Source organism: Hylobates moloch, unplaced genomic scaffold (genome assembly GCF_009828535.3).
Source record: "Hylobates moloch isolate HMO894 unplaced genomic scaffold, HMol_V3 SCAFFOLD_5, whole genome shotgun sequence".
In the NCBI taxonomy this organism is placed as follows: Eukaryota; Metazoa; Chordata; class Mammalia; order Primates; family Hylobatidae; genus Hylobates; species Hylobates moloch.
This window is the reverse complement of record NW_026652280.1, coordinates 56,408,368-56,436,099: the sequence shown is the minus strand read 5'-3', so window position 1 is coordinate 56,436,099 and position 27,732 is coordinate 56,408,368. Positions and strand designations below refer to the sequence as shown.

At 47.5% G+C, this 27,732-nt stretch overlaps 1 protein-coding gene across 4 annotated transcripts in view; it reads left to right on the top strand.

The window, feature by feature from the left end:
* CABLES1 (Cdk5 and Abl enzyme substrate 1) overlaps window positions 1–27,732 on the top strand; it is a 155,160-nt gene that overhangs the window by 90,947 nt on the left and 36,481 nt on the right. For 3 of the 4 annotated variants that reach the window (XM_058438563.1, XM_032152652.2, XM_058438562.1), the window contains exon 4: window positions 19,601–19,678. The exons of the other annotated variant lie outside the window; for it this stretch is intronic. In XM_058438563.1, the coding sequence (XP_058294546.1) occupies window positions 19,601–19,678 (78 nt within the window). The remainder of the gene's footprint in view (window positions 1–19,600; window positions 19,679–27,732) is intronic. 4 annotated transcript variants of the gene reach the window in all.

The following is a 27,732-nucleotide window of genomic DNA, read 5'->3' as shown; positions in this document are numbered from 1 at the left end:
AGCAGGATCTCATGGAACCTTCCTGACAATTTCCACCCCACTCATGCCAGAATCATCAAAAGCAATCTGTAGAGTAATAACGAATTCTCTACAGGCGAAGTGAGATGTTTAGACCAGAAACAAACTGAGTTTTTGAGAGCACACGAAAGGATTTTTATAGAAACCTTTGAACAGAAAAACAGTTGAGTTTTGGGGAGTTTTTGTTTTTTTTGCTTGTTGGTTTTGTTTTCGTTTTCGTTTTTCACTACCACTGTGTGCTCTGGTCAATAAATGCCCTCCAAGATCTGTGCCTGAACTTAGTTTGGGTCCTGGCTTTGACTCTCTTTTTAGGAGAGTAGAATCATGACTTTGCTGGCAGATTGTTCCTCAGTGCTGATCCCGCTTCCTGGGCCAGCCAACATCTGGAGTGTGTGTTTCTCCAGCTCTTCAGCTGCTCGTTTGGGAAGCACCATTAAATAAAACTGGTTGAAATTTATATGACCGTGATATTAAAACCTTCCAGACAACAGATAGATCAGAGTCATTGTTGCCAGCATGCTCATGATTGGATGGCCAAGTCCATTCATCTCAGCTCCAATGGTGCATGGGAACAGAGTCCAAGACCTCTGGGGTCCCTGATGCTCTGTAACCCTTGGGGGCGGTTGCACCCCGCTGACTTGAATGGGTGAGTTAGAGACGCCATCCAGAGCTGAGGTCCTGCTGCAGAAGACTCTCTTGTTTGATCTCCTAATTTATAGAAGACCATATGGGCCCCACTAATACTCTCTAATCCATACAAAATGAAAATTGCTAAAAAGTCTTTTAGTTAGACTCATTAAGGCCCAGCATGACTGTAAGTCGGGTGTAAAATACTCTGTACAGCCTGTATAATAACACACAACAATTACAGTTTTTACAGGCTTGTTATCTTGAAGTTTATGCCTAGTTTTAAAGCCTCATAAGGACAGGGAACATGATTTTATAACAATTGCAGTGGTTTCAGAATAGCAAAATTGAGCTTTCCAAATGATTTTCACATCGTCAGTATATGTTCATATTTTAAGTACAATGCTTTTAGTTTAAATTTACCAAGTTATTTGTTAAATCGAATACTCTGAATTTCTCTCTCACCCTTATTTTCGCTGATACTTAAGAATTATTGTGCTTTATTTAACCATTGCTATTGTTTTCTTTTGAGGCTTTTACTTACAGAATACAGAGCTTACTCATGCCATTTTAGTGCAATTATCTATCATTGATTTACATTTATGTTTTTGTTCATGATCTCTTTAACCGTAACATAAATGTAGAAAGCCTTTAATTTCTCAATGAAATCAATGACAAAGCCAAAGGAATGGGTCAAGCGAATAGTGTTCCCACCTCTGATGCTAGCTGGCAGGGCACAAAGGCAGATAATTACCCCAGCATGGTTAGGTAGTGAGAGGATACAGTTAATAAAAGACTTGGATTAATGAGATTTCCAAAGAACATTACGGAGCCACCTTCCCCAGCACACTCTTGACCTAAGAGAATGTAAACAGCAAAGCCGGCAATTGCTGGCAATTTTGCTGGGGAGTGTTCAGGGGAAGCCAAGAGGATTCTTAGCTTATCTGAACATCTGAGAATTAGAATTTAGGGCAGGAAAGAGAGCTCTAGGGCCTGTGTTGGAACCGCAGGCTGTAGGCTGAGGCCATGGCCAGTCATGCCCAGGTGAGAGCTGGTTTTCTTGTGCAAAGGGCAGTTGAAAGGGCCGGCAGGAGGGGCTGGCCCTCCCACTTGAGGTTTATTAGCAGGGAGGGATTGTTCTTAGACAGATGAAAGCGAGAGCCTGGAAGGAAGCCAGGAAGAAAATACGATTTCTGAGGTGACAGAAGGAAATTGTAGTCAAGAGCTGATGAATGAGAGGATGTGACCCAGCCTTTCGAGAGAGGAACGCAGAAGCTCTGCCCCACGGCAGCTGGGCAGCAGGAGTGGAATCCTGCTGGAGGCAGCCGGGGCACTGGGTGAGCCCAGTCCCTGAAATGACAGGTAGGAGGGGTTCTGGTCGTGATCTCAGAGGGAGGGACCCCTGTGCTGGCTTAGGGGTCTCCGATCCCCCCACCTCAGAAATGGGAGGTGAGTGTGTGGCACCTGCACGTTCCCCAAGGCCCCTGCAGGCTCCCTCCCTGCCTGCGCAGTCTCAGTCACATCTATGCATCGGACGGTGCCTAGCTCCTGGGTCCCCTTGGGACCCCTGACCAGCACAGCCCAGCCTCTCAGTCTGAAGGTCAGATCCATGGCTCATTTGCTCTTCTGACCCTGAAAACCCTGGCATAGAGGCTCCCGCATCCCCAGACCTGCTGACCGTGTGATAGAGGCCCCAGTATTGAGGAGGATTTGGACTTCTCATCTCAGCAAGGACCAGAGTGCAGCTCAGGAAATGAACAGGGAGCCACTGTTGTGATACTCACGTCTGACCTAACCAGGAGTTTCAAGCACATTTTGAGACAGAAAGGGGAAAACATGCTTTTAAAACTGAGAACCCGATATAATAAAAGACAATACTTGTGGCATTGAAAAAAACAAAACAAAAAACTTAAATATACCTTGTGATCAATATCAGAGTAGCTTCTTAGAAATAAACCTTGGGGCCTGAGACAGCTCCATGTTCACCCGTGAGGAATCACTTCACCCTGTGACACTGGACCACAAATCCCAGCCGGCATGCAAAGTGGAAGTGAACACCTTCCGCGGAAGTACGTGGTTGCGATGGAGGGTGGAGTTTGCCTTCTGTAAAAACTCTCTACATCTCTCTGGCATCTGAATTCCATGAGGCTGGCATTGGGACCTTCTAGAGGGCTTGGTGTGCAGATACAGTGCGGAGGAGCCAAGCTGAGGGTGCTTTGGGGTCATGCTGCAAATCGTTGGGCCAGGTGGAGGCTAAGACGGACAGTGCCCAATGGATCGCAGACCAGCCAGATGGCAGAGGGAATGTCAGTACCGCTGCTAGAACCAGAGCATGGCAGGAGCTCTTGGCTGGCCCTGCTGGGTGTTTCGTCTCCTAGCAGGTAGGGGAAGCCATGAGGGATGCTGCTCTCGGCTCCAATTCTGCCTTAACACAGAAAGAAGGCAGGCCAGTCCTGGAGGGAGGTCATGTTGGACTTCATAGCTGGAAAAGAATACTGGATTTTAGGAACACGGTCGCAGAAAGTTTAGACTAAGAAGTAGATTCTTCTGGCTTGGAGCATATTTCCAGAAGAGATGATAAAGTTACAAGGATGATAAGATGGTAATAGGTGCCTTGATTGAGTGCTTGCTCTGGATGCCAGGCTCTAAGTTTTTAACATGCATTGTATTGGGCCAGGCGTGGTGGCTCACACCTGTAATCCGATCACTTTGGGAGACTGAGGCAAGTGGATCACTTGAGCTCAGAAGTTTGAGACCAGCCTGGGCAGTGTGGTGAAACCCTGTCTCTACAAAAAGATACAAAAATTAACCAGGCGTGGTGGCGTGCGACTGTGGTCCCAGCTATTAGGGAGGCTGAGGTGGGAGGATCGCTCGAGTCTGAGGGATGGAGGTTGCCACGAGCCGAGATCACACCACTACACTCCAGCCTGGGTGACAGAGCAAGACCCTGACTCAGAAACAAAAACCCAAAATATAAACATGCTTTGTTTCATTAACTCAAAACTCAGTAGGTGTTCATCAAATAAATGAGTAGAGATGCCTTTTAAATGAGTTTGTCTTCAGGACTAGATCTCGAGGAATGGAAAGAATTTAGAAATACAAATAATCCTAGAAATACAAATATCCTTGAAACAACCTGAGTAGGGCATTACTGTCTTGTGGCAGGCAGAGTAACAGCCCTCAGAGATATCCACATCCCATCCCCGGGACCTGTGACTGTGTTAGGTTACATGGCAAAGGGGAACTAAGGTGCAAATGAACTGACCTTTAAATGGAAGTTTTTCCTAGATTATTTAGGTGGCCCCAATGTAACTACAGAGCCCTTAAAAGTGGAAGAAAGAGGCAGGATCGTCAGCGTCAGAGTGATGCAATAGGAGAAAGACTCCTCTGGCTTTGCGGGCTTTGAAGGTAGAGGATGGAGCCATAAACCAGGAAATGCAGGCAGCTGCTAAGAATCTGGAGAAGGCAAGAAAACCAATTCTCCCTACAGTCTTCCATGGGAACCAGCTCTGCTAACACCTCGATTTTAGCTCCATGAGTCCCATTTCCAAGTTCTGACCTCCAGAATTGTAAGATAATATGTTTGTGTTGTTTTAAGTCACCAACTTCGTGGCAGTTAGTTCTGCAACTGTGGAAACTAAAACACTCATTATCTCAGTTTACAGAGGAGGAAACCGGAGCTCACAGCTAGAGAGTGGGAAGTAGAATTCACATCCAGGCATCAGATCGCAAAGTTCATTGTCTCCATTGACAAGAATGTGGGAGATAAAAACCCATATGCAGTAAGATAGTGTGTCATGGTGGACTTTGAGAAAATTCCCTCTTGCATTCTGATTTTTTAAAAATCATTAGCTTAAGGCCAAGGATTAATTTTTAAAATGGCTTAAGCAAACTTACAAGAATGGGGTGAGGGAGACTAAAGTCTAGATGAACTCAAGATTGTTAAAAAGAAAATAAAATTAGAACTGTCATACATTGTTGATGGAATATAAAATGGTGCAGACGCCGTGGGAAAGTTGGGTGGTTCTTCAAAAAGTTAAACATAAAATTACGATACAATTAATTGCTAGTTGTAATTAATTACCTAGCAATTAGTTGCTAGTGGTATACCCAGAAGAATTGAAACAGGTATTCAGACAGATATTTATACACCAATGCAGTGTTATTCACAACAGCTAAAAGGTGGAAACGACCCCAGTGTCTCAGCAGACACATGGATAGACCATGTGCTGTATCCATACAATGGAATAGCATTCGGCCATGAAAAGGAAACAGTACTGATACATGCTACAGTGTGGAATCTTGAAAATAAGCTGAATGAAATGAGCCAGTCACAAAAGGTCAAATGTCATGACTCCATTTAATTGAAATATCCAGAATAGTCCACAGAGACAGAAGGTAGGTAAGAGGTTACCAGGGGTTAGGGCAAGAGGGAATTATTGCTTAATGAGTACAGGGTTTCTGTTAGGGGTGGTGGAAAATTGGAACTACATAGTGATGATAGTTACCCAACATTGTGCATGTACTTAATGACACTGAATTGCGCACTGATTAGATGGCATTTTATGTTTTATATATGTGTATATATATTTTTATCCCACAATAAAATAAAACACCAGTAATAGCCATAGGCTATTACTATTAAGACGATGGTCAGAAGCAGAAGGGAAAGGATGGTGAATTTCCTGGGATGATGGTATGGGGTCAGCAGATGTCAGCTGCTGGCCTGCTTTTAACTTCCTCACCAAGTAGAACTGGAAGTGTAGAGTCTAAACAAAGCCACGTGCCAGGCACACAGTAGGCACTCAGCAAGTGTTTGCTGAATAAACAGAGAGGCCTTTTAAGTGAATTGTAGTCATCAGGGCTAGCTCCTGGAGAATAGAAAGAATTTGGAAATACAAATGATCTTTAAAGTGCCATGGAGAATGAACGAAGTTCTAAGTCTGATACCAAGCAAAAGTTGCTTTACAGTGGAAAAAATTGTGAGGGTAATGGGAGAGGGTAGATTTTTTTTTTTTTTTTTGAGATGGAGTCTCACTCTGTCGCCCAGGCTGGAGTGCAGTGGCATGATCTCGGCTCACTGCAAACTCTGCCTCCTGGGTTCACGCCATTCTCCTGCCTCAGCCTCCTGAGTAGCTGGGACTACAGGCACCCGCCACCATGCCCAGCTAATTTTTTTGTACTTTTTTAGTAGAGACAGGGTTTCACTGTGTTAGCCAGGAAGGTCTCAATCTCCTGATCTCGTGATCCGCCCGTCTCAGCCTCCCAAAGTGCTCGGATTACAGGTGTGAGCCGCCGTGCCCGATCGGGAGAGGGTAGATTTTAATAATCATAGACTGCAAGCCTAGAGGTGATGCTTAGCAGGGTTTGAGAACGGACGGTTTGTGTGGAGGTTGCTAGCAGTCAACATGAGTTCACTAAGAAAAGGTCATGTCCCATCAGCTTCGATTCCTCATTGATGGAATAACTTAGTAAAGTGAGGAAGTGCCATGGACATTACATTTCTAGATTGCGGCAAAATGTCAGTTTATTCCTCACTATCGCATGTCCCTGTGGATAGTGCAGTGAGAAGGGCCAGGTGATTGTGAAGCTGGAGTTTCTGCAGGTGGCTGAAATTTGTCAGCTGACCATCATCAGCCTGAGGCTGAGTTTGAATAGAATAGCATGTGGTATTCCCGCCAGCGTTATCTCCTGCAGTGCAGACGAGTGATTGGCGTAAAGGCCCAGAAGCGTGGTTGTCAGCCACGTGGAAAGCTAAAAGCAGGGAGAGCAGAAGCAGAAAGGAGCATTACAGATGAGAACCAAGATCCAGATACTTCATTCACTGGAAATACTAGAGCCAGTCCACCGAGATTAAACTGAGCAAGGATAAATGTAATTCAGGTGGACTGTTGATTATAGCACAGGATATAGATTTTTTAGTACACATGAAAAATATCTTGGCATTTAGGACAGTGTGTTCCACCCCAGGCTCACAATGCAATGCCAATACAGAGGGAGCTAATTTAGCTTGTCCTGATGGAAGGCTAGTATCGCGGAAGGCTGGTGTCGCCTTTGTACCCAACCAGGGCGGGTGCCATCTGTGGTGTTGCCATCAGCATGCATGTCATGTCATAGGAAGCTAGATGTGTATTAGGATGGTCCCCCAGCAGTGGACTTTGTGGAAGGAATTGTGATGAACCTTGAAAATAAGCTGAGTGAAATGAGCCAATCACAAAAGGTCAAATGTCATATGACTCCATTTATATGAAATAACCAGAACAGTCTATACAGACAGAAAGTAGATAAGAGGTTACCAGGGTTTAGGGCAAGAGGAATTATTGCTTAATGACTCTCCAGATACAAGGTGCCCAATAATAAGGCAGTTCCTTAACTACATGCACTGTAGGAACATGCGTCCTCAGTCCACCGCACACGTTTGCTGGCACCTACTCTGTGACTATTGGGATGTGTCCATGAATAAAACAAGTTACATCCCAATAGGGAGGGAAATGATAAATGTGCACAGGTGAAAGGTGAGATAATGTGCCATGGAGAGAGACTGAGGCAGCCAGGGTTGGGGAAGGACACTGTGGGGCGATGGGGAGACCTGGGAGTGGAGGTGTGAGGGAGGTGAGGGAGCCAGCCCTGGGGCTATCCCAGTGGGGAAGTGCATTCACCCTGATGGAACAGCAGTCATGGAGACACTGAGGCGGAAGGGACGGGGTGTGTTTGAGGAACTCTAGGAAAGCCCACATGGGGGAGGTGATTGAGAGGAAGGAAGGAAGGCAAGATGAGCTCTGAGAAGTTGGTGGTGACTGCGGAGGTCTGTCTGGTTGTGAGCGCGGTGGGAACCACGCAGCGTGCTGAGCAGAGGTGCGAGTGATCTGACTCGCCTTGGAACACAGTCACTCTGGGTGACCAAAAGTCAGGGGTGGGCACTGCAGGTCATTTTGGTAAACTTATCTTTCCTGTAGAAAATGAGAGGGTGGTTGAGTATTATCGTCTAAAAGAGTTCATTTTGATACGATGTTCAAAAGCAACTGGAGATCTTTTTGAAAAGCTGGTCACAAATGTCCGAGCAAGCCTTTTGTCAACAAGAGAGGTGGCTGGTGGCCCAATGCCGCAGCATCTGGAACGGGCCTTTGAACCTCCTGCTGAGGAGGGCAATTGGCAAGTGGAAGCTGCTGCTTATTGTAAGAGGAGAGCCAGTCACCATGGGCTCTAACCTGCATCTTCACTAAAAACACTACTTGTGTGCTGCAGTGGAGGCTAAACAGAAGTGAAGACAAATCTCAGTTCCCAGCCATTAGATACACCCTTGAAGAAGACAGACATTTACACAGCCTCGCTCATTGCTGGCCAGGAAGGACTGACGCATCAGAAGGACAGCAGGGATTCTGAGCATAAAGACTGGAGACACTCGGCCGGGGCGTTGTGGCTCACGCCTGTAATCCCAACACTTTGGGAGACTGAGGCAGGCGGATCATGAGGTCAAGAGATTGAGACCATCCTGGCTAACATGGTGAAACCCCGTCTCTACTAAAAATACAAAAAAATTAGCCGGGCGTGGTGGCGGGCGCCTGTAGTCCCAGCTACTCGGGAGGCTGAGGCAGGAGAATGGCGTGAACCCGGGAAGCGGAGCTTGCAGTGACCCGAGATCACGCCTCCACACTCCAGCCTGGGAGACAGAGCAAGAAGACTCCGTCAAAAAAAAAAAAGACTGGAGACACTCAGTGGCTTTTGTGACATTTGTGTCTAGTGACCCTCAGGGTCCTGTTAAGAAAGGACCTTTCCTCTTGGTGCTCCCAGTTCTTGAGACTCATGAACCTCTGTCTTGAAGAGTGACAGAGCCCTCGTTTCATGTGGATGTCTCCTCCCTCTGTCACATGCCCGCGTGGGCTTTACTGGGTGTCCTTTTGAAGTCATCTGGGTGTCGAATGTTGGCATGGCATGCAGGAGACGGCTTCATGTGCCCTGGAAGTGCCGCCTCCTGGGTCTGCTTCGAGAATCATCTCATTGTGAACAGGTAGAGAAATGTCCTCTGCAGTGAGTTGACTGAACTATCTTCTCCCTTGGGAGAAATTTTCAAAGAGATGTAAAAGGATTTGAGATGGGAGTGGTTAAAGAACTGAGCCAGAGTGTTTTCTCTTTAAAGTATGAACTCAATGGGATAACGTTAAAAAAAACCAAAAAACAAAAAAAACAAACAAACAACACACACACACACACACACACACGTAAAAGACTTCAGCACCCTTTATCTGTATTTTAAAGGAAGATGGTAAAAGTACAGTGACTGAAGTCAAGCTGGAGCCTTTCCTTGTTGCACCAAAACATTTTGGAGGGAAAAAGCGGATGGGTCATAACTAAATTAAGACCTTGTTTGTGATCTCATCAGTTCCAAGCTGTCAGCCTAATTTAGTTTGAAAAACGACTTGGAGGAAGTGGCATGTTTCAAAAAAGAAAACAGCTCGTTACCAGCCCCGGGACTGGCCTTTTTGAAAGAAGAAAAATGTCATTGCTTTTTCTCCCTGAAATGAACCCATCCAGTTTGATAGAAGTCAAGCATCTTCTGTGGGGCACCTTGCAACACGGACCCTTTCCTGAGCTGGCTTTTTTTCCTCTCAGAGATTTTGTTTTTCGTGAAAAGGCTAGCACCTGCCATCCCCTCCGTGGCAGAAGGCGACAGGAAGCATCTTTATCCTTGTCATCATCGGTGTTTATGATCAGTTCTTAACAAAACCCCAGTCTAGGAGGACAGGGAGTGGACAGCCTGAAGAAGCCTCCAGGACTCTCCAGATGTCACTGGGGCTCCGGTTCCAGGCTCTTCCTTCACTGAGATGGCCCCCAGAGCTGCTCACATGTCTCACTGACCATCACATTTCCTTGGCTTTATTCGCCTGGCACTAAGTGGCGGGAGTGGGGAGAGAAGCTGGCATGCAGGGCAGTCACTCGGCACTGAGAATACTGGTGCCCAGTTCCCGGCAGTGTGCTGGGTCAGCACCACACGCACCCGGTTTTATTATTCATGACTCTTTAAATAGCATGGAGGTGAGGCTGGCTGCTTCTGTAGTGTTGTTGCACGAGGCTTTTGAGATAAATGATTTTGGCAGCTGTGCTCAGTGTCTCGCGCTTGTGTACATGTTTGCGACTGAAAAGCTCACAGCCCACGGGTACTTGTTGCTGCTTTTCCACCAGTTTGATTTGAAGAAATAAAAGCAGTCACAGAGGAAAGGTAAAAGAGTTGGAAATTGTTTCAGATTGGACAGGACCTTCCCTTGGTGGTTGTATTCGTCTCTTCTCACGCTGCTGATTCATCTGTTCTCACACTGCTGATAAAGACATACCTGAGACTGAGTAAAAAAAGAAAAAGAGGCTGAATGGATTCACAGTTCCATAGGGCTGGGGAGGCCTCACAATCATGGCGGAAGGCAAAAGGCACGTCTTACATGGCAGCAGGCAAGAGAGAATGAGAGCCAAGCGACAGGGGTTTCCCCTTATAAAACCATCAGATCTCCTGAGACTTATTCACTACCATGAGAATAGTATTCTCGAAACTGCCCCTATGATTCAGTTATCTCCCACTGGGTCCCTCCCACAACATGTGGGAATTATGGGAGCTACAATTCAAGATGAGATTTGGGTGGGGACACAGCCAAACCCTATTGGCATTTCTGTTTTAATCTTCTGCTTAGCCTGGGAGCCCAGAGGAGACGTCAGTCCTTGGTCTACACCATTGATCTGCAACACATTGAGAAGAAAAAATAATTATAGCTAGCAGATGACTCGGGGCTGGACCACACTTCAGGATGCAGCTACCAGGGCTGTTCTGGCTGAGCAGGAGGGAAGGGGATTCCAAAAGGACTTCCTTCCTGACTTTTTTTTTTTTGAGACGGCGTCTCCCTCTGTCACCCAACCCAAGCTGGAGTGCAGTGGTGTGATCTTGGCTCACTGCAACTGCAACCTCCATCTCCTGGGTTCAAGTGATTCTCCTGCCTCAGCTTCCCGAGTAGCTGGGATTATAGGTGTCTGCCACCACGCCCAGCTAATTTTTGTATTTTTAGTAGAGACAGAGTTTCACCATGTTGGCCAGGCTGGTCTTGAAGTCCTCACCTCAGGTGATCTGCCCACCTCGGCCTCCCAAAGTGCTGGGATCACAGTCTTGAGCCACCATACCTGGCCGGACATTCTCACTTCTGTGACACCAAACTCTTCTTGTTTTCCCCTTACTTTAGCCCCCAAAATTCCTGTGTTGAGGTCCTAACTCCTTGTACCTCAGAATGTGAGTTTATTTGGAAACAGAGTTGTGGCAGATACAATTCACTAAGATGAGGTTATACTGGAGTAGGATGGACCCTAATCCAATATGACTGATATCCTTACAGAAAGAGGAAATTGAAGCCAGGTGTCATAGCTCACATCTATAGTCCCAGCAATTCAGGATGGCCGAGGCAGGAGGATCACTTGAGCACAGGAGTTCAAGGCAGCAGTGAGCTAATATCATGCCACTGCCCTCTAGTCTAGGTGATGGAGCAAAAGCCCCACTCTCTTGAAGTAAGGGAAAACTGGGGCTCAGAGGCACATGAGGAGAATGCTGTGTGAAGATTGGAGTGATGCTGCCACAAGCCATGGAGCCACCAGGTGACAGGAGACAGGCCTGGAGCAGACCCCTCCCCAGCGCCTTCAAATGGAGCATGGGCCTGTCGACACCTTGATTTTGGACTTCTGGCCCCCAGAACTGTGAGACAATACATTTGTGTGGTTTAAGCCACCCAGTTTGTGGTGCTCTGACTTCGTGAGCTTTTCTGCCCATCTGACACCGCCTGCCATCCTCCCGCCCCGTCCCAGACCCTCCTCGCTCCTCATCCCACTCCACTCCTGTGAGTGCTCCTCTACACCATGGCTGCAATCCCCACCTTAAGCTGGGGACTCCCAAACCCCGACTTTCCCACGGGGCTCAGGAGGCCTTTCTCCAGCCAGCCTCACGTTTGGACTAATGCTTCTCCCCCATGCCACCCTCAGCTATGCTGAATTATTCACAGTAATCGCTTGGTTGGGGAAAAGGTTAGTAAATGCCAAAGGAAATACAGAAATCTCCTACACAGCTTAGATGTTGTGCTGGCATTTAAGGCTCATGAGTGATGGTCCATTCTGCAGCTTTTCATGCCGTGCCTTTCCTTTGTGTGGGGGTCCACAGATCAGAGTCTGTCTGTGGCATGGACTTCCTTATGTCCTCATTGTTCCCACCCATTGCTGGGATGTCCACATTGGACTTCTCGAAAGTGGCCCAAGAATCTAAGTGCAAAATCTGTTTGGATTTTTACAGTTTTTACAATTTTTTCCTAATTTTTACAGTCTTGCTCATACCTATTTCAACTGCAGTTTTTTTCAATGACTTGCCTTGTGTGAATATTTTTAAAGCATCCAGTATTAAACAAAAAATTTAAACAGCATTTCTGTTTGTTTTCCACATTCTTTAGTTTGTGCACTCTTTTTTTCTTTTTTTTCCTTTTTTTTTTTTTTTTTTTTTTTGCGCGACAGGGTCTTGCTCTGTCACCCAGGAATACAGTGGCACAGTCATAGCCCACTGCAGCCCTGAACTCCTGGGCTCAAGCAATCCTCCCACCTCAGCCTCTTGAGTAGCTGGGACTACAGGCGTGTGCTACCACACCCAGTTGATTTTTTTTTATTCTTAGTAGAGACAAGGTCTCATTATGTTGCCCAGGCTGGTCTCAAACTCTTGAGTTCATGTGATCTCCCACCTTGGCTTCCCAAAGTTCTGGGATTACAGGCGTGAGCCACAGTGCCCAGCAGTGCACAGTCTTTAATAAACAAGTGCAAATATAAATAATAATACAACTGACATAAACAGGATTAGGCCATATATAAGGGACCCTTAGTAAGTGCGCAACTCAGTGGGGGTTGGTGGCGAACAGCCTACCAGGCTGAGTTTTGCCTGAGTCAGGGGTGTTGGTCAAGGGGTTGTACAGAGGGGAGTGGAAATGCTGGTGAGTCAGGCACGTGGAGGTCTGTGAACATTTATTATTCACTCAGTTCCTTGAATAGGCTGAATGCTCTTTCTCCCAACCTTGACTCATGCCAGTTTTCCCGCCAGCATATCTTCTCACTGTAGACTGGTTGCCACTTATCCCTGAGGTCTCAGTTATCACTTGCTCCAGGAAGCCCACCTTGCCTCCTTTAGGCTGGGTTATTCTTCCTGTGTGCTCAGTAGCGCCCCCTAGTTCCCATCAGAGAACTTACACCTCTGCATGGAGGTATCTCCCAACCACCCCTAAGCTTTGCAAGGAGGGAGCTCTTAGCTGGGCCATTCATCATCAGATCCTCAGCACCTAGTACAATGTCTGGCATGAATTAAGTGCTCAGAAAATATTTGTGTGAGGGAGGGAGGAGGAGAGGAAGATTATATAACTTGTTTATCAGAAATTTGCCACTCCCTAGGTTGTAGGATAAGGTGTGCCTCCTCAGCAGGTGGGGAGGCCTGCCTGCAGTATGTCCTATGGTAGCAGTGATCTTAGTGGTCATGGAAGTGTGGTGGTGGAGGTGGCAGTCATAGTCATGAAGAGAAGACTAATGCCTCCACCAGTAACAGTACCACCATGTGGTATTTGTGGGCTACTTAGCACAGATTCTCAGATGCATCAGACCATTTAACTCATGCCCCCCAGTTCCCTGGCTCCAGACGCCCTGTGCAGCTCCACACTTTACAGGGTTAAGCCATGCTTCCCTTCCTCCTGTTCCCACCTGTTAGAATCCCATGCCTCCTCCTCCTAGACCAGCCCCAGCACGTTCAGGCTCCTTGTTCTAGTGCCTTCTTTTTTTTTTTTTTTTGAGACGGAGTCTCGCTCTGTCGCCCAGGCTGGAGTGCAGTGGCGCAATCTCGGCTCACTGCAAGCTCCGCCTCCCGGGTTCACGCCATTCTCCTGCCTCAGCCTCTCCGAGTAGCTGGGACTACAGGCGCCCGCCACCATGCCCGGCTAATTTTTTGTATTTTTAGTAGAGACGGGGTTTCACCGTGGTCTCGATCTCCTGACCTCGTGATCCGCCCGCCTCGGCCTCCCAAAGTGCTAGGATTACAAGCGTAAGCCACCGCGCCCGGCGTTCTAGTGCCTTCTTGTCCATGGGACCCCTTCTCTTCCCAGCTCCTGCCCTGGAATAGCATCTCCTTCCAACTCCAGGCAGAAAGGAACAGATCGCTCTGTGAAGAATGTTCTTGGAGCCCCTACCAATTCTCCGCTTTGCCCTTGTACCCAGATGAGGCACATCCAACAGTGAGGGGAGTTGTTCCTCAGGAGGAAAAGCATCCCCCCAATAGCTCATGAGCATTTAAATAGAGTAAACAAGAACATTTTGTTGTTGGTGGTGATGTTTTCGTTCGGCTCTCATTATGCCATTGCCAGCCCTTCAGAAGAGACGGAAAGGGGTCAAGTCCCCTTCTTCCAGCTTTTAATAAAGCATTGTGAGAGGAGGAAGGAACGGCTGTGGGAAAAGGGGTCAGAGTGGAGCTGGGAAGAGAACAAGTTTTCCAGATTTCATAATATTCATTTGTCTCCGGACGTTGGCCTTCACGCCTTCACCGTCTCTGTGCACAGTGCTCGTAGTGTGGTGTGCAGAGGACCCGCTGAGCCAGGGTGCATGGCCCGGACCCATGCCAGGGAGAGCTGTGTCCTTTTCCAGGGCTTCCCCACAAGGTGCCACAAACTGGGTAATTAAGACAACAACAAGGAGTTCTCTCCCTGTTGTGGAGACTGGAGGCATGGGGCCATGTACCCTCTGAGCCCCAGGGGAGCTCTCAACTCTTCAGCTTCCGGTGGTGCTGGTGAGCCTTGGTGTCCTTGGCTTGTAGCTGCATCACTTCCGTCTCTGTCTCCACTGTCACGTGGCCTTCTTCCCTTCGTGTGTGTGTGTAGGTATCTCCAAATTTCTTGCCCCTTGTAAGGACACCAGCCATTGGATTGAAGGCCCACTCTGACCCAGTAGGACCTCATCCTTACTTGATAACATCTGCAAAGACACTGCAGCAGTCCCTCCTTATCCACAGTCAACCACATGGTCTGAAAATATTAAATGGAAAATTCCACAAACAATTCATAAGTGCTCAATTGCATGCCATTCTGAGTAGCATGGTGAAATCTCTCGCCCTCCCACTCTGTGTGATCTGGGACATGAGTCAGCCCTTGGTCCAACATATCTACATGGTCTCGCTACCTGCCCTGTATGAAATGACTGCAAAGGAAAAAACATAGTACATACAGGCGTCATGCTATCTGTGGTTTCAGGCATCCCCTGGGGGTTTTGGAACACATCCCTTGTGGATAAGTGGGGACATATGTATTTACAAATAAGGCCACAGCCGCAGGTACTGGGGCTTAGGGTTCCAACATGTCATTTGGGGAGCACAGTTGAACCCCCAACATCGGCTTTGTAGGCATATTCTTTCTTGCTTCCTGGGCGTGGAGGGAATGAACCACAGAATTTTTGCATGTGTGCCTAGTGCCTAATACAGACCCCTGGGCTGTGGACACCCCTGGGCTGTGTTTGGGCTTCACTATATTCACCCCCCCATTACTGCAGATGTGATTTTCTTTCCTCTGCCTCTTGGACTTGGTTGCTTGTTTTTATGTCCTTAAGAGAATATTTCTGTTGTAATGGAACATTTCACCTGTAAGAGATGAGACCTCACAACGAACAGAGACTCCCCAGGTGGCTGGAAATAGAACAAGGCTCTGGTTTTTTGGCAAAAGAGGAAATACTTGAGGATCATGGCTGGTCAGAGACATTGCCTTTTTAGACGTCGCCAGTGCTGGGCTGAGGGGGTAAAAGCAGATTTGGTGAAAAGTGGCCTGTGGTGCTCTGTCACCTGGGGCGGGGGGGTGTCCTTGTGCATCTCCTGGCTGTTCTGGACACTCAGCGTCTTGTGAACTAACTGTGGCTGCGGAAGCTTTGTGGTCTGAAGCTGCAAGATCCCTCATACCAGAAGCACTTTCCTGAGAGCATGGCAATGAGGCTGCGTGATGAAGAAAGCTGGATGGGGCTCCTTCAGCTTCCAAGCTCTCATGAGCATCCCTGGAAGTTTCAGGAAGCATTGTGTATCCAAGATGCTTTGTCCATGTGGGCTGTAGCCCCAGGGAATGTTTTCCTTTGCTATTTTTTTCCTCTGGCAGATGTTCATGTGGAAATGTGACCTTTAATTCCTTAAAGATCCATCTCCCTGGAATTAATTCCTCTTCTGAAGTCATAATCTTTCACATAATATTTTCTGGTCATCTCAACTCCAAGTAAAGTGTTGTATGTCACAGGTGGGGGAAATGATTTGGGCTTTTTGCATGCCATTTGAGTGTAAGAGAAGAGAGCCGCCGTGTTTGGAGGCAAAGACAGGAGGGTGGTCAATGTCTGACACTGGAAGTGGACTGTGCTTGTTGTTTAAGTCATCTGATTGAATTCTTTCTCAAATAATAGAGGTACCTTCCAGGAGGCAAACATCTGATTCTCTTCTTGTGTATCTCCATTACCATGGACATTTCCCTCATGTTTATCAAGAGAAAAGCTGCAAATTCACATGAAGCCCACAGGTTCTAAACATAACGGTTGATCACACGGGACCTGTTGTCAGAACCATGCTGTTCAAGGTTTCCCAGCGTAAGGAGCCAAGAAGATGGGAGCCATCACTTGCTGCCACTTGCCTGCTGTGGTTCATGCCTGCAGTCCCTCCCAGATGCCAGAACTACTTCCGGAAACACGTATGATGTGTTCTTGGAAGCTCCATTGGCAAACCGGCTGCAGAGCCTCTGTGCGGGTCTCTGCTGTGAGTTCCCCCTCTGGCCCCTGCAGAAACTGAGGGTCCATGAAATGATTGGAGAAGGGCGGGGAAGGGCCCAAAGATGTGATACTCCCTCCTCCTTCCTCTAGCCGCTTGATACTGGCCAACCAGGGAGGTAGCAACCCTACTGGAATTGTTGAAACAGTCCATATTCATAGTTGTTAAACTTGACCTATGTGGTAAAATAACATGTTTTTCTGGAATGAGTGGCATGTTTTCAGCCTCTCCTAGACATAGTGGTGCGGACCACCCAGAGTGAGCGCTCACTTAATAGAACAAGCAGCCCATTTACTGATAGGCACCTTGTAGTTGAAAGATTGGAAAGAAGACTTGGATTGCGCTTGCATTTATATTCTCTCATTTTCTTGTTCTATTAAAAACGTCCAAACAAATTTAGTGTGTGGGAAGGAAGGACACCTTAGCATGAGTAGTGAGGAAAATGCAGCATTGCTAAGCCGGTGGAGTTTGCTCAACACATTCCTGCCACTGTGTTGCAGAGGACATTGATGCCCAGTGACATATGAATGAGTTGCTCCAGGCCTTTGTCCTGGGTAGGTGGCAGGGAGTGGCAGTGAGTGTGTGGAGAGCCTCTACCCTTCCATCTGGGAAGGGGTCCAGGCTGAGCGGGCCTCCCCTGGCTCCAGCAGCTCCAAGGTCAGGGGTGTGTGATCTGTCACCCTCTTGCCCCTCCCTGCACTGGGCATGGTGACCCACAGGCCAGGCTGAAAAGCCGGCCTAGAATACCTGGATGAAGGCAGACTTATTAGTATCCAAGAAGTCCATGGGTACCCAGTCACGTCCCCAAGGGGCAGGCTTTTCTAGTAAGGTTTAGGGAAGGGCATTCTTAGCGGTAAAGAGCTCAAGTTGCAATCTCCACCCTGCCCCGCCTACTGGTGCATCTCCTTTGGCACGTCACTGACTCAACCTGCCTCATCAGTTAAAGCAATTAGAATTTGGCACGTAATCAATACTTAATAAGTATTGGCTGTTATGTCTCTGTAGGTAAATTTACAGGGGCATTGCAGCATAAGAAGCTCTGTTGCTGGGCTCCATGCAGGCGAGCCCAAGGAGCCTGGCTGGTGTTCAGCAGGGTGTGCTCATGATTCATGTAACCCCTGGCTCTTCAGGCCTTGACAGTCCACTCTGGACACGATGCTCTGTCCTCGACAGTGACCAGGGTGTGGGCCTGTGGTATCTGATGAGCAGCATCTCCCTTCAGCAGCATCTCTGTGTACATCTCATGCTACACCGATGTAGACAGCTGTGCGTGGGGTCTTTCAGCTGTCCTGGCAGCACAGCCTTTCAGGTCTGAGCGGTCCTGGGTATTTAGCACAGAGGTCTGAAGAGGTTCTGAGTCCACGGACTAGGTGGAAATCCTGAATCCTAACCCAGGCAGCTGGTCTGCAGTAAAGATGGTTCATATTTATTATTGAGTGTGTACTGTTTGCCAGTTGTTCTTCTGAGGGTTCTCCAAGTATGGACTCGTGCTCTTATAGCATTCCAATAAGATAACTAATTTTATCCCATTTTTTAGAAGGGCAGAATGAGGCTCAGAAGCGTTAGTAAGCTGACCAAGGTCAAACAAAAGTGACAGCTGGTGTTCGAAGCTGAGTGTGTTACTTTGGTCCCATCCCATTAACCACTGTGGATATGAACTGCTATGGAATTGACAACAAAAGTGTCAAAAGCCGAAAGTGGCTTTTGATTGCATAGGATGCCTGTAGCCCTGCCCTCCCATGACGGATACTCAAATGTTGCTGCTCTGAGGCCCACACTGCATTTCAGTGACATCTAATACCCATACATAGATGGAGGGGCCACCATGCACTAAACCCCTGCCTGGACTCACCCTCTAGTAAAAGAGGGAGGCAAATGATTAGCAGCGTGGATCACATCCGTGCTCTCCTGGATGTGTGAATGGGGAATTGGAGACAGCACCAAAAAGAGAACAAGTAACTCCATGAAGAGGGGCAGGAAACACTCCGTGGAGGGGGTACTTCTCAGCTAGGTTTGGAAGAATAAATAGGAGTTCATTAGGTGTTTCAAGGTGGGGCATATAGGCAGAAGAAATAGCATGCAAAGAACACAAGTATAAAACAGCAGGACTTTTTTTAGGGTGGGGGTGCTGTAAGTGCTTCAGCACAGGTAGAATGGTAAAATCGGGGAAATTCTGTGGGTGCTGAAACCGGAGAGACAGAGACCAGGAGACATGGCCTGGTTTGCCATGCCAGGGAACCAGACTACATCCCAGGACGATGTAATTTCATAGTTTTACAACAAAGTTGAAATCCCCAAACCCTGATGCATGTAGTAGTACCATTTGCCCTGGTCTTATTATGGTTGTCGAAGGAAAGGATGACAAAAGTAAATAAGCTTCCCCATATGATGTGCATTGACTTTGTGCTACAAAGAATGTTGTTTTTAAATCTCTTCCACTCATTTCTCCAGTTTTTCATCAGCAATTCCCTTTGGCAAAAGTTATTCTCAGATGCCAGGATAAGTGCTTTTGAGGGTGTTTGTTTTTGTTTTAATGTTTTTTTTTTTAAGTGGCTTTTGATTGCATAAGACCATCATGTAGAACTGTTTCCAGTAGTATCTTTATAGCAGGAATGGAGGCTAAGACTGATTATGTAATTGTTCCCTTAATCTATTCTCAGAACCTAACATGTTGCCAGCAGATGAAAAAGCTAATGATCATAATGGCCTCTGAGTGTCTTTCCTGCTCATAGTTTCTGGCGCTATTGCTCTTGCATTGTTTACTGCAAAAGAGAAATCAATGGTTTAAATGTGGCATGACTGCTCACCCAGCCTTGGCCACCCCGAACTCAGCTCTGTCTGCTCCCTCTTGCACGTGCAGCCCACAGCAAGCAGGTCTTGCAGGAGAAGGGGTGCAGGTGTACTCATTAGTGACCCTTGCTGGTGTCTCACATGTTAATATTGGGATGAGGAGAGGCAGCCCACTTCTGCCACGCTGGGGTTGCATTTTGCAAGGAGAGCAGAATACCATCTGCCAGAGGAGGTGGTGGGAGCGTGCAAATACTGCTATGAATGCCATGAATGCTTAATTGCTATAGATTTTGTTTTTTAGTTTGAGTCTTTGCATTTAGTGTGTTTGTTCTTTTTTTTATTTTTTAGAATAGTCCTTATCAGTGGCAGAAGATCCTTCTGTAGTATATTTTCAGTGCTGCCGTATCGCGACAGTACCCAAGTCGGGTATGTATATGCATGCATGCTTTGTAGTTCTCTGGGTGAAAAGTTCTCACACCAGTGTACATAATGTGGCCATCCTTTCCATTTTCAAGAAGTTGCCTTGCTTTGACACTGCAAATTCAGTATTTGTACACTGGAACAATAAAAAGATGTTCCACTTTCTTTTCAGCCAGAAAGCTTCCTCGTTGTGTGTGTGCATGTGTGTCCCCATCCTATTGCCTGTTCTTTCTAAATCTACATTTTGTTACCTTATCCAATACTTGCTTTAGCAAGAACATTACGGGGCCCACCATATTCCACAGGGCCATGCCAACCTTTGGAAAAAAGGTAGGTCAAGGAGGGAATTGGAACAAACCCTGTGACCATCCCACCTCCTTGCATCTCGGGCTTGGGGTTGGAAACTGACCAGCAAGCTGGAGCTGCCACCACAGAGAAACATCAAAGCAAAAGGGTTCCAGGACCAGAGATTAGGTAACTAGCTACAGGCCAGAGGAATGCTTCCCTCTCTAGATCAACAAGCCCCTCCTTTTACTCTGAAAAAAGTAAGTACCTGAGGGTCTGTCCTTGCAAAGCCTCCGCTCTTCATCGCCATGCCTGAACCCTGTGTTCCTTCCTCCTCATGCTCCTTTTGCCTTTTCATGCATCCAGTGTCTGTCATCAGGCTGCCGCCGGTAGCAAAGGCAGGACAGTTCACTGCATAAGATGTCGAGCATCGTGGGATGTTGGCTGTGGCGTCTGGTCATTGTGCCAGCCACACCACAGACATGTGACCACTGTCCCCAAGGAGGGCCGTATGGCCACTGGTGCTGATTCGCCATGTGTTCATCTTCCACTGTCTCCATGAGCTCTACCCCAGGCCTTCCTGCTCACCATGACCTCCCCTTTCCCCTATAGATCTGCTAGACTTACAGCCTGTTCGATTCACCATGGTCCTTATCTGCACTCTTCATTGTCAGCTCCATGGGACAGAAAACACATCTTTATTCGTGGAATCCTGACTCAGTCATTGATGAAATGTGTGCCTTAAGGAGTGATCGTCATGGCAGTGTTTGTTAAGCACACACTTTGAGCTGGTCTTTTTCATTATTTACATCCTTACGGCCAAACCTTGCAAAGTAGATGCTCTAGAAAAAGTAGCAGCAAATCCTGCAGCTCGGAGGTTTAAGGACCATCTAGTGGCCAGTGGGCTGCCCAGAGAGATGTTGTGGGGCAGCTCTCTTCGCCTGACCTACCTGCTGTGGCCCTGGTTCTGGCTACATTGGAAGAGCAGGCTCATTCCTTGACAAAATTAGCTCATACCAGCTCACAGACCTGGTGTGACCCCAGAGGCCAGTTCATTCATCTTATTACAAGTAGTAGCCCAAAGGCCCAGAATGTTTGAGCGTGACCAGCCTGGGCACACACCTCCAGGGTGTCTGTATTATCAGTAGCAGGCTCTTTGCCAGTAGGTCCTCTCCTGGCCAGAGCTTGGATGGTACTGTGGCATCAGCCCTGTTTCTCTGGGTTTCCCTGGCTGACCTCTCTAATTGACACATTCTTTCCTTAGCTTCATCTCATTCATTCATTTATTGAGTGCTTGTCATGTGACCAGGTGCCCGGGACAAAGGCAGAGAAGGATGGATTGGGTTCCTGTGCCCCTGAACTTAACAGCTTAGCAGGGAAGACACACGATTAACTACAACTTTTTTTTTCTTTTTTTCTTTTTTTTGAGACAGAGTCTCACTCTGTCACCCAGGCTGGAGTGTAGTGGCGCGATCTCGGCTCACTGCAAGCTCCACCTCCCGGGTTCATGCCATTCTCCTGTCTTGGCCTCCTGAGTAGCTGGGACTGCAGAGGCCCGCCACCACGCCCGGCTAATTTTTTTGTATTTTTAGTAGAGACGGGGTTTCACCGTGTTAGCCAGGATGGTCTCGATCTCCTGACCTCGTGATCCGCCCGCCTCGGCCTCCCAAAGTGCTGGGATTACAGGCGTGAGCCACCGCACCCGGCCAGCTACAACTTTTAATACATGCCAGAGATACCCAGTCAAGCAATCCTTGACTCTTCCTGGCTGAAGACTCATTCTGTTTCTTTAATTTGGCTTCTCCACACTTGTCTTTGAAGGGTCCATATTAGTTTTATTCTCCAAGGTCTGGGGTAAGGTACCCCTCACTGTGGTACCCAAGTATTCATCCCCATTTTGTAGATGGCATCACTGATTGATCCTTAAGAGTTGAAATCTCAAACATCAACTTTGGGCCAGAATGGGGATTTAATCGCCAGTCTGTTCAGCCGTAAGTTTTTCCATGACCCACACTGGCAGACAGGCAAGGTAAGTTCTGTATCTGCAGAAACCTTACTGTGAAGTGGAGCTTTTCTGATGTCTGCCTCCAGAGGTTAACTGCAGCTCCCAGGGGTGAGTGGATCCAAGGTTTCCAGCATGGCACCTGGCATGCAGAGAAGTGCTAGGGCCCACTCAGCAAGGACCCCATATTTCTGACAGTAAAAAAGAATCACTGTGAAGAACTTTGGAGATTTAGAATTTTTATTACTTATTAGCTTCTGTGAGCTTCCATTGGCTCCTCTGTAGAATGGGGAAGTTACTACCTCACATTATTAATTTGAAGATAATGGCATTTCTGCAAAGCCAGTAGGAAGTCGTTTTAACTTAAACTATCCAGGAAGAGGGCACTCAGACCATCTCCATTGGACATCCTTGTGGATATGCGTGGCCCTCCACTTTTTGCAACATCTCAGGGAAATGCTAGGTGGCAGCCAGTTGGTGCTAGGAAACTGTCTGTTCATGCCTGGGTCTCCTTGCTGCTTGGGAAGGCCTCCTGTGTTGCAGAAAGGGCCACTGCATAGGGTGTTCAGCAGATTTGGCTGCTCTGTTGGCCCTGGACAGAGAAGCAAAATGAGTGTGTGGGATCCCACCTTTTACATCCTAGGTGTGAACAGATTCAAATCCACTATTCTTCCAGATTTTATAGATGAGGAAACCAAGGTGCACAGGAGGGATTTTTTTGTTTTGTTTTTTGTTTTCATTTGTTTTTGAGACAGGATTTTGCTTTGTTGCCCAGGCTGGAATGCAGTGGCACAAACATGGCTCACTGCAGCCTCGAACTCCTACGCTCAAGCCATCCTCCCACCTCAGTCTCCCAAGTAGCTAGGACTACAGTTGCGTGCCACCACACCCAGCTAATTTTTAAAATTTTTAGTAGAGATGAGATCTCGCCATGTTGCCCAGACTGGTCTCAAACTCCTGGACTCAAGTGATCCTCCTGCCTTGGCCTCCCAAAGTGTTGGGATTACAGGTGTAAGCCACTGTACCCAGCTAGAAGAGGATTTTTTCTGTAACAAAAAAAAAATCATCAGGTCCTTTGTCAGACCTAACAGAAAAGAACATGTTTGTTTCTGCAGCACAGTCTACCTCTGTACTCACACAAGAAACTCTGAGCACAATTCCAAATATCGTGATGCAGCAGCAGGATTAAGAAGCAGAATGCTTTTTAAACTTTTCAATGAGCAGACATTGTATTTATAAATAACCCACTTACCATAATTATGATTTTTAAATTTTTTTTTACTAATTGGGAAACAACTATGCTCAAATAAAAAGGTACTAGTAAGTAAATGCTAGTAAAAGTTTACTGGTAAATATACCAATAAATATATACACATACATATTTTAAACAACTTTAGTTCACGTACATATTAACTAATAACTTTCCACAGTGGAAAATTCCGTTACTTTTACGCTGAAGCTCTTTTTGTGACTGGGACGTAAGTCATAGAATTTCAGGGGTGGAAAGGCCTTCCTGCTTCGCAGCTGAGGCACAGCGGGGCGAAGCTCGCCCACAACCCCCTACCTGGCAGAGTCAGCAACACTGGAATTCGGGACCCGGGCTGCCCCAGCCTGCCGGGCCGTGCTTTCTGGCCTCCGTGTTTCCATTATACTCGCGCACATGGACCCAGCCACATGGGCCTGATTATTCCAAACAAGCACAACACCCCCACCACCCTACTGATTAAGGGGCATAATGTACAGCTCCAACTTCATCACAAGAAAGTTGTAAAAACAGGAAGCTCATAGTTCATCTGCTGGGTACTTGAGCCTCCTTCCCATGGAAAGCATCTGTCAGAGTGGCCTGATCTTTCTGGGGTTGTTTTCTGGCCACTTGCACTGCACTCAAGCTTCCCAGCCCTGCCTCCCACATCCTCACTTGTCCTGCCTCCCACCATGGCCTCCACATTTTGTTCTTGGTTTTAATTTGAACACTGATTCTGGATTCTGACATTAGTTGATCAAAGCAGACAGACCAACCTTAGGAGGGCGTTCTATAATACTATCTATTCATTCATTCTTTTATGCATTAGGTCACTTGTTCTGTTCCCAGCGAATTAAGGCCCTGATAGAGACTGGGGAAGGGGTGAGGAGGAATGAGTTACCAATCCAAGACAATGGAGGGTGGGCAGGGAGGCACTGGAGAACACTTGAACTGCCCCCAAATCCTGACCAACACCCACATTTATAGTAAATGTACATACAGTCTTAAGTAAAAGCAAGGTGTTTGCTATGTAAAGTTGCTTTATCCCCACCACCCCCCAAGTGCCTTGCCATACCAGCATGCCACCTATGTGGAGGTTTAGGGGCTACGATTGTACAGCAGAATTCACTCACCTGCAGCCTGGTGAGCACCGACTGTTTGCTGGGCACTGCCACCCTGCCTTGGATACACTGGTGAAAGAGAAAATGTCTCTCTGTGTGTGGAGCCTACTCTCCGTGCCATTCCTCTGGTCCTCTGTCTCAGTGGGAGACGGGAATAAGCTAGTAAACCAATCATCAAACAAAATAGCAAAAACATTGAGTCCTAAGCAATGTCTGATTAGAGCAGAGGAAGGAGTTGGGTGAATTCAGATGGCAGGATCCGTTGTAGTGCCCAGCGAAGGCGATTCTTCAGTTAGACTTGGAAGCGTGAGACCTTAGAACATGAGAAAGGATATTGCATCCTCAGCGTTGACTTCTGAGGATGCCAGCGGATGATCCAGCTCCTCGTGAACTCTCAGGCAGGGCCTGCCCTGTTGAGAGATTTAGTGATGCCGTATTCAACCTGGAGTCCCATTTCGCAGCCACACTCAGCGTCCAGACCACTGTAGTGAGGGGCAGGGGAGAGGGCTGGGGACAGGAGTGAGCTCTGACATATGGGTCCATCACTCAGCTCTCCTGAGTCTCAGACCCCTTGTCTATAAAATGGGGATGTTTAACCAGACACTACAAGGATGCTGTGAGTGCAAAAGGTTGTTCTCATTCTTGTCAGTGCTGCTGCTGCAGAAGCGGTAAGCTGTGTTGAACAAGGAATTTATGAATGAAACACACTGTCCACACTCCCCATCTGTCAACAATCAGCAACTTCTCGAGCGCCTACCTGAATATTAATATTCATTGTGTTTATTAAAATTGAGATTTTTTTTAAATGGGCAGATCTGGTGGCTCCTTGCCACTGTATCGTTCACATTTTTTCCTGGTGTGGGCCACGAGGCTAGGGGCTTAATCAGCCTGGGCTTGGGAACACTGGAAAACGTGTGGGGTCATTTTGCATGCCACCAGGTTTAGACCAAGCTGATAAGGGATCGGCCCCACAGTGATCTCTAGAGCTGCTGCTTGAAGCAGACTGCCCGAGTATCTAACAACCACCGCAGTCTCCAGCATGCTCTTCCCTACCGTGATGTATGGGTGTGGATATTTGAGAGAAGAGCACATTTCTCTAGGATTAACGAAGGGTGCAGTCAAGCATGTGTGTGAACGTGATAAATAGAGCTAATAATAGAAGCTGATCCTGAATAGTGCTTACAATGTATGGCATCCCAGGCACTGGTCCACGTGCTTTGTATACGCTCACTCATTTCATCTGCCCAACAGCCTCATAAGGTAGGTGCCAGTATTACCATTTTACTTGAGGCTAGGGGTCGAGAAAGGCTTAGCAACTGCCCAAGTGGTAGTAGGTGGGGGCAGGCAGTGTGGCCTCAGATCTGCCGTGTTGTGTTTGCTGCTGTGGAGCTGGTTCAGCCCGGGAAGCTGGAATGCACACTTGAGAACCACGTGTGTTTCCCTTCATAATCATGCCTTTGGGGCTGGGCGTGCTGGCTCGGGACCAGTACAGGCAGGCAGCACTGGCTGACTGGTGTGCATTTTGGTGAAGATGGAGCTTGGAGGTCACAGCTCTCATAGGTGTGCCTCACATGGGCTGCCCTCTGGGGACACCAGCTGCTGAGCGGATGGGTGATAGCTTTCAGAAGGCTTTGGAGCTTGCTAGTTCACCCTGCAGACTTGGATGCTCCCAAGGCAAATACCAGACATCTCTGGGTGGAGTCTTAAGTGAAAAATAATCTATGTAATTTCCCCATCTGGGTATTTGTCTTTAGAATAGGAAGGTGCGTGGTGTCTGTATGGTGTTGATGCACTGGCTCTCTGCAGAGGTGTGGGTGTTCCTAGCTCATGACCCTGAAGTGCTGCCAGCTCGAATCTCCCTAGCACCTTTTCCCTGATACACCCAAGTTGCCCCCTGAGCACCTCCAGGAAGCAATTTAGGGAGCGGTAAGGGTCTTTCTCATGTCCTGATACCATACATGAAGAATGCTTCTCTTTGAGAAAGGGTGCAGCATAGTTGCATTAGAGGATTCCTAATCACAGTACCAGGCATGTCTTCACTTCACAAAAGGATTTGTGGCAGGGCCACAGAGCTTTCTTAACTGCTCATAAAATATTGTTTGATTTACAGAGTTTTCTTGCATACGATAGGAAATCATCTGCTAGATATAATGAGATGCTTCTGATAACTGTCCGTCTTCATGTTCTTTTACTTTAGGAATTCAAAGTCTTGCCTGCAGCGTGAACCCCTAGTGGCTCTGAGAGACACAGAGGCTTGGAATAGAGGGTAGTGTATGCTCAGTGTCCTGAGTTGCAGACATTGGAGGCCCCTACTGATGGTTGGGGTGTGGGGCCGTGGTTTTCAGGTACCTTACAGGATTTCCAGGACAGACAGAAACCAGCACAGACAGACACCCAGGACCAACACAGTGAGGGCAACACAGCCAGGACCCATTTACAGCCATACCCTGGGGCTCTTCCCATGGAAGTGCTGTTGACGCTGCCACCTGGGGCCCCCACCTTAGGCTTGCCAGAAGTTCTGATCTCCCCAGGTGTTACTTCTACCTCCAGGTTTCCCATGAGTGCTTCCACTTGGCAGAACCTAGGCCGCCTGTGGGAGCCTGGGAAATGTAGTTTTTAACAGCTACATGAGTATCATGAGCTAGTCTACGGTCTCTGCCAGTGGTTCACCAGAAGATCTGCCTGTCCCCAAACTGAACCTGGGGAGACTGAAGAACCCCAGATCAAGGAGAATTCAAGCCCCTGATCCAAGCCTGGCCCAGGAGGGAGCCCTCAGGGAACCAAGGATCCCTAAGAAGCTTAGAAGGTCCCTTCCTTCCCCATAGATGTGCTCCCATTAAGGACAAGACAGTGTCTAGTGAGACTGCATAGATGTCCAGATGGATTTACAAAGCCCAGGAGCTCTGGATTCAGCCAAGCCTAAATTAAAACCTCCTTTGTGGTCCCCCAGACTTAACAGAAACAGGGCCTTTGAGTCTCTGGGCTCGCCGCTCCTCTCCAGCCCTCTCTCAGCACAGCCCCTCTCAGCCCTAGCAAGCTACCTATAGTTCCTTAACGCATCAGGCTCTCACCTTTGGGGATACTCAGCCATCCCTCCAGGCAGCTTTCTCAGTGCCCCCCCAGCACCTGTCCCCCGACCCCCAGCTCCACTAAGAGCCCCTTCATGTCTCAGGGCTTATAATGTACATTTTAACTTATTTTTCACTTGTGGGTGTGGATTGTGTCTTAATCCTCAAGGTATCTGCAGCACTGTGCACAGAAAGTAGTGGTCACTCTGGTTCTATGTGTTGGGTGAGTAGAAGCAAGGTTTCTGAGACTTCTGAGAATTGCTATGTTTATGAATATAGTGCTCATGTTTCTCTCTCTCTCTCTCTCTCTCTATATATATGTATATATATATATATATATA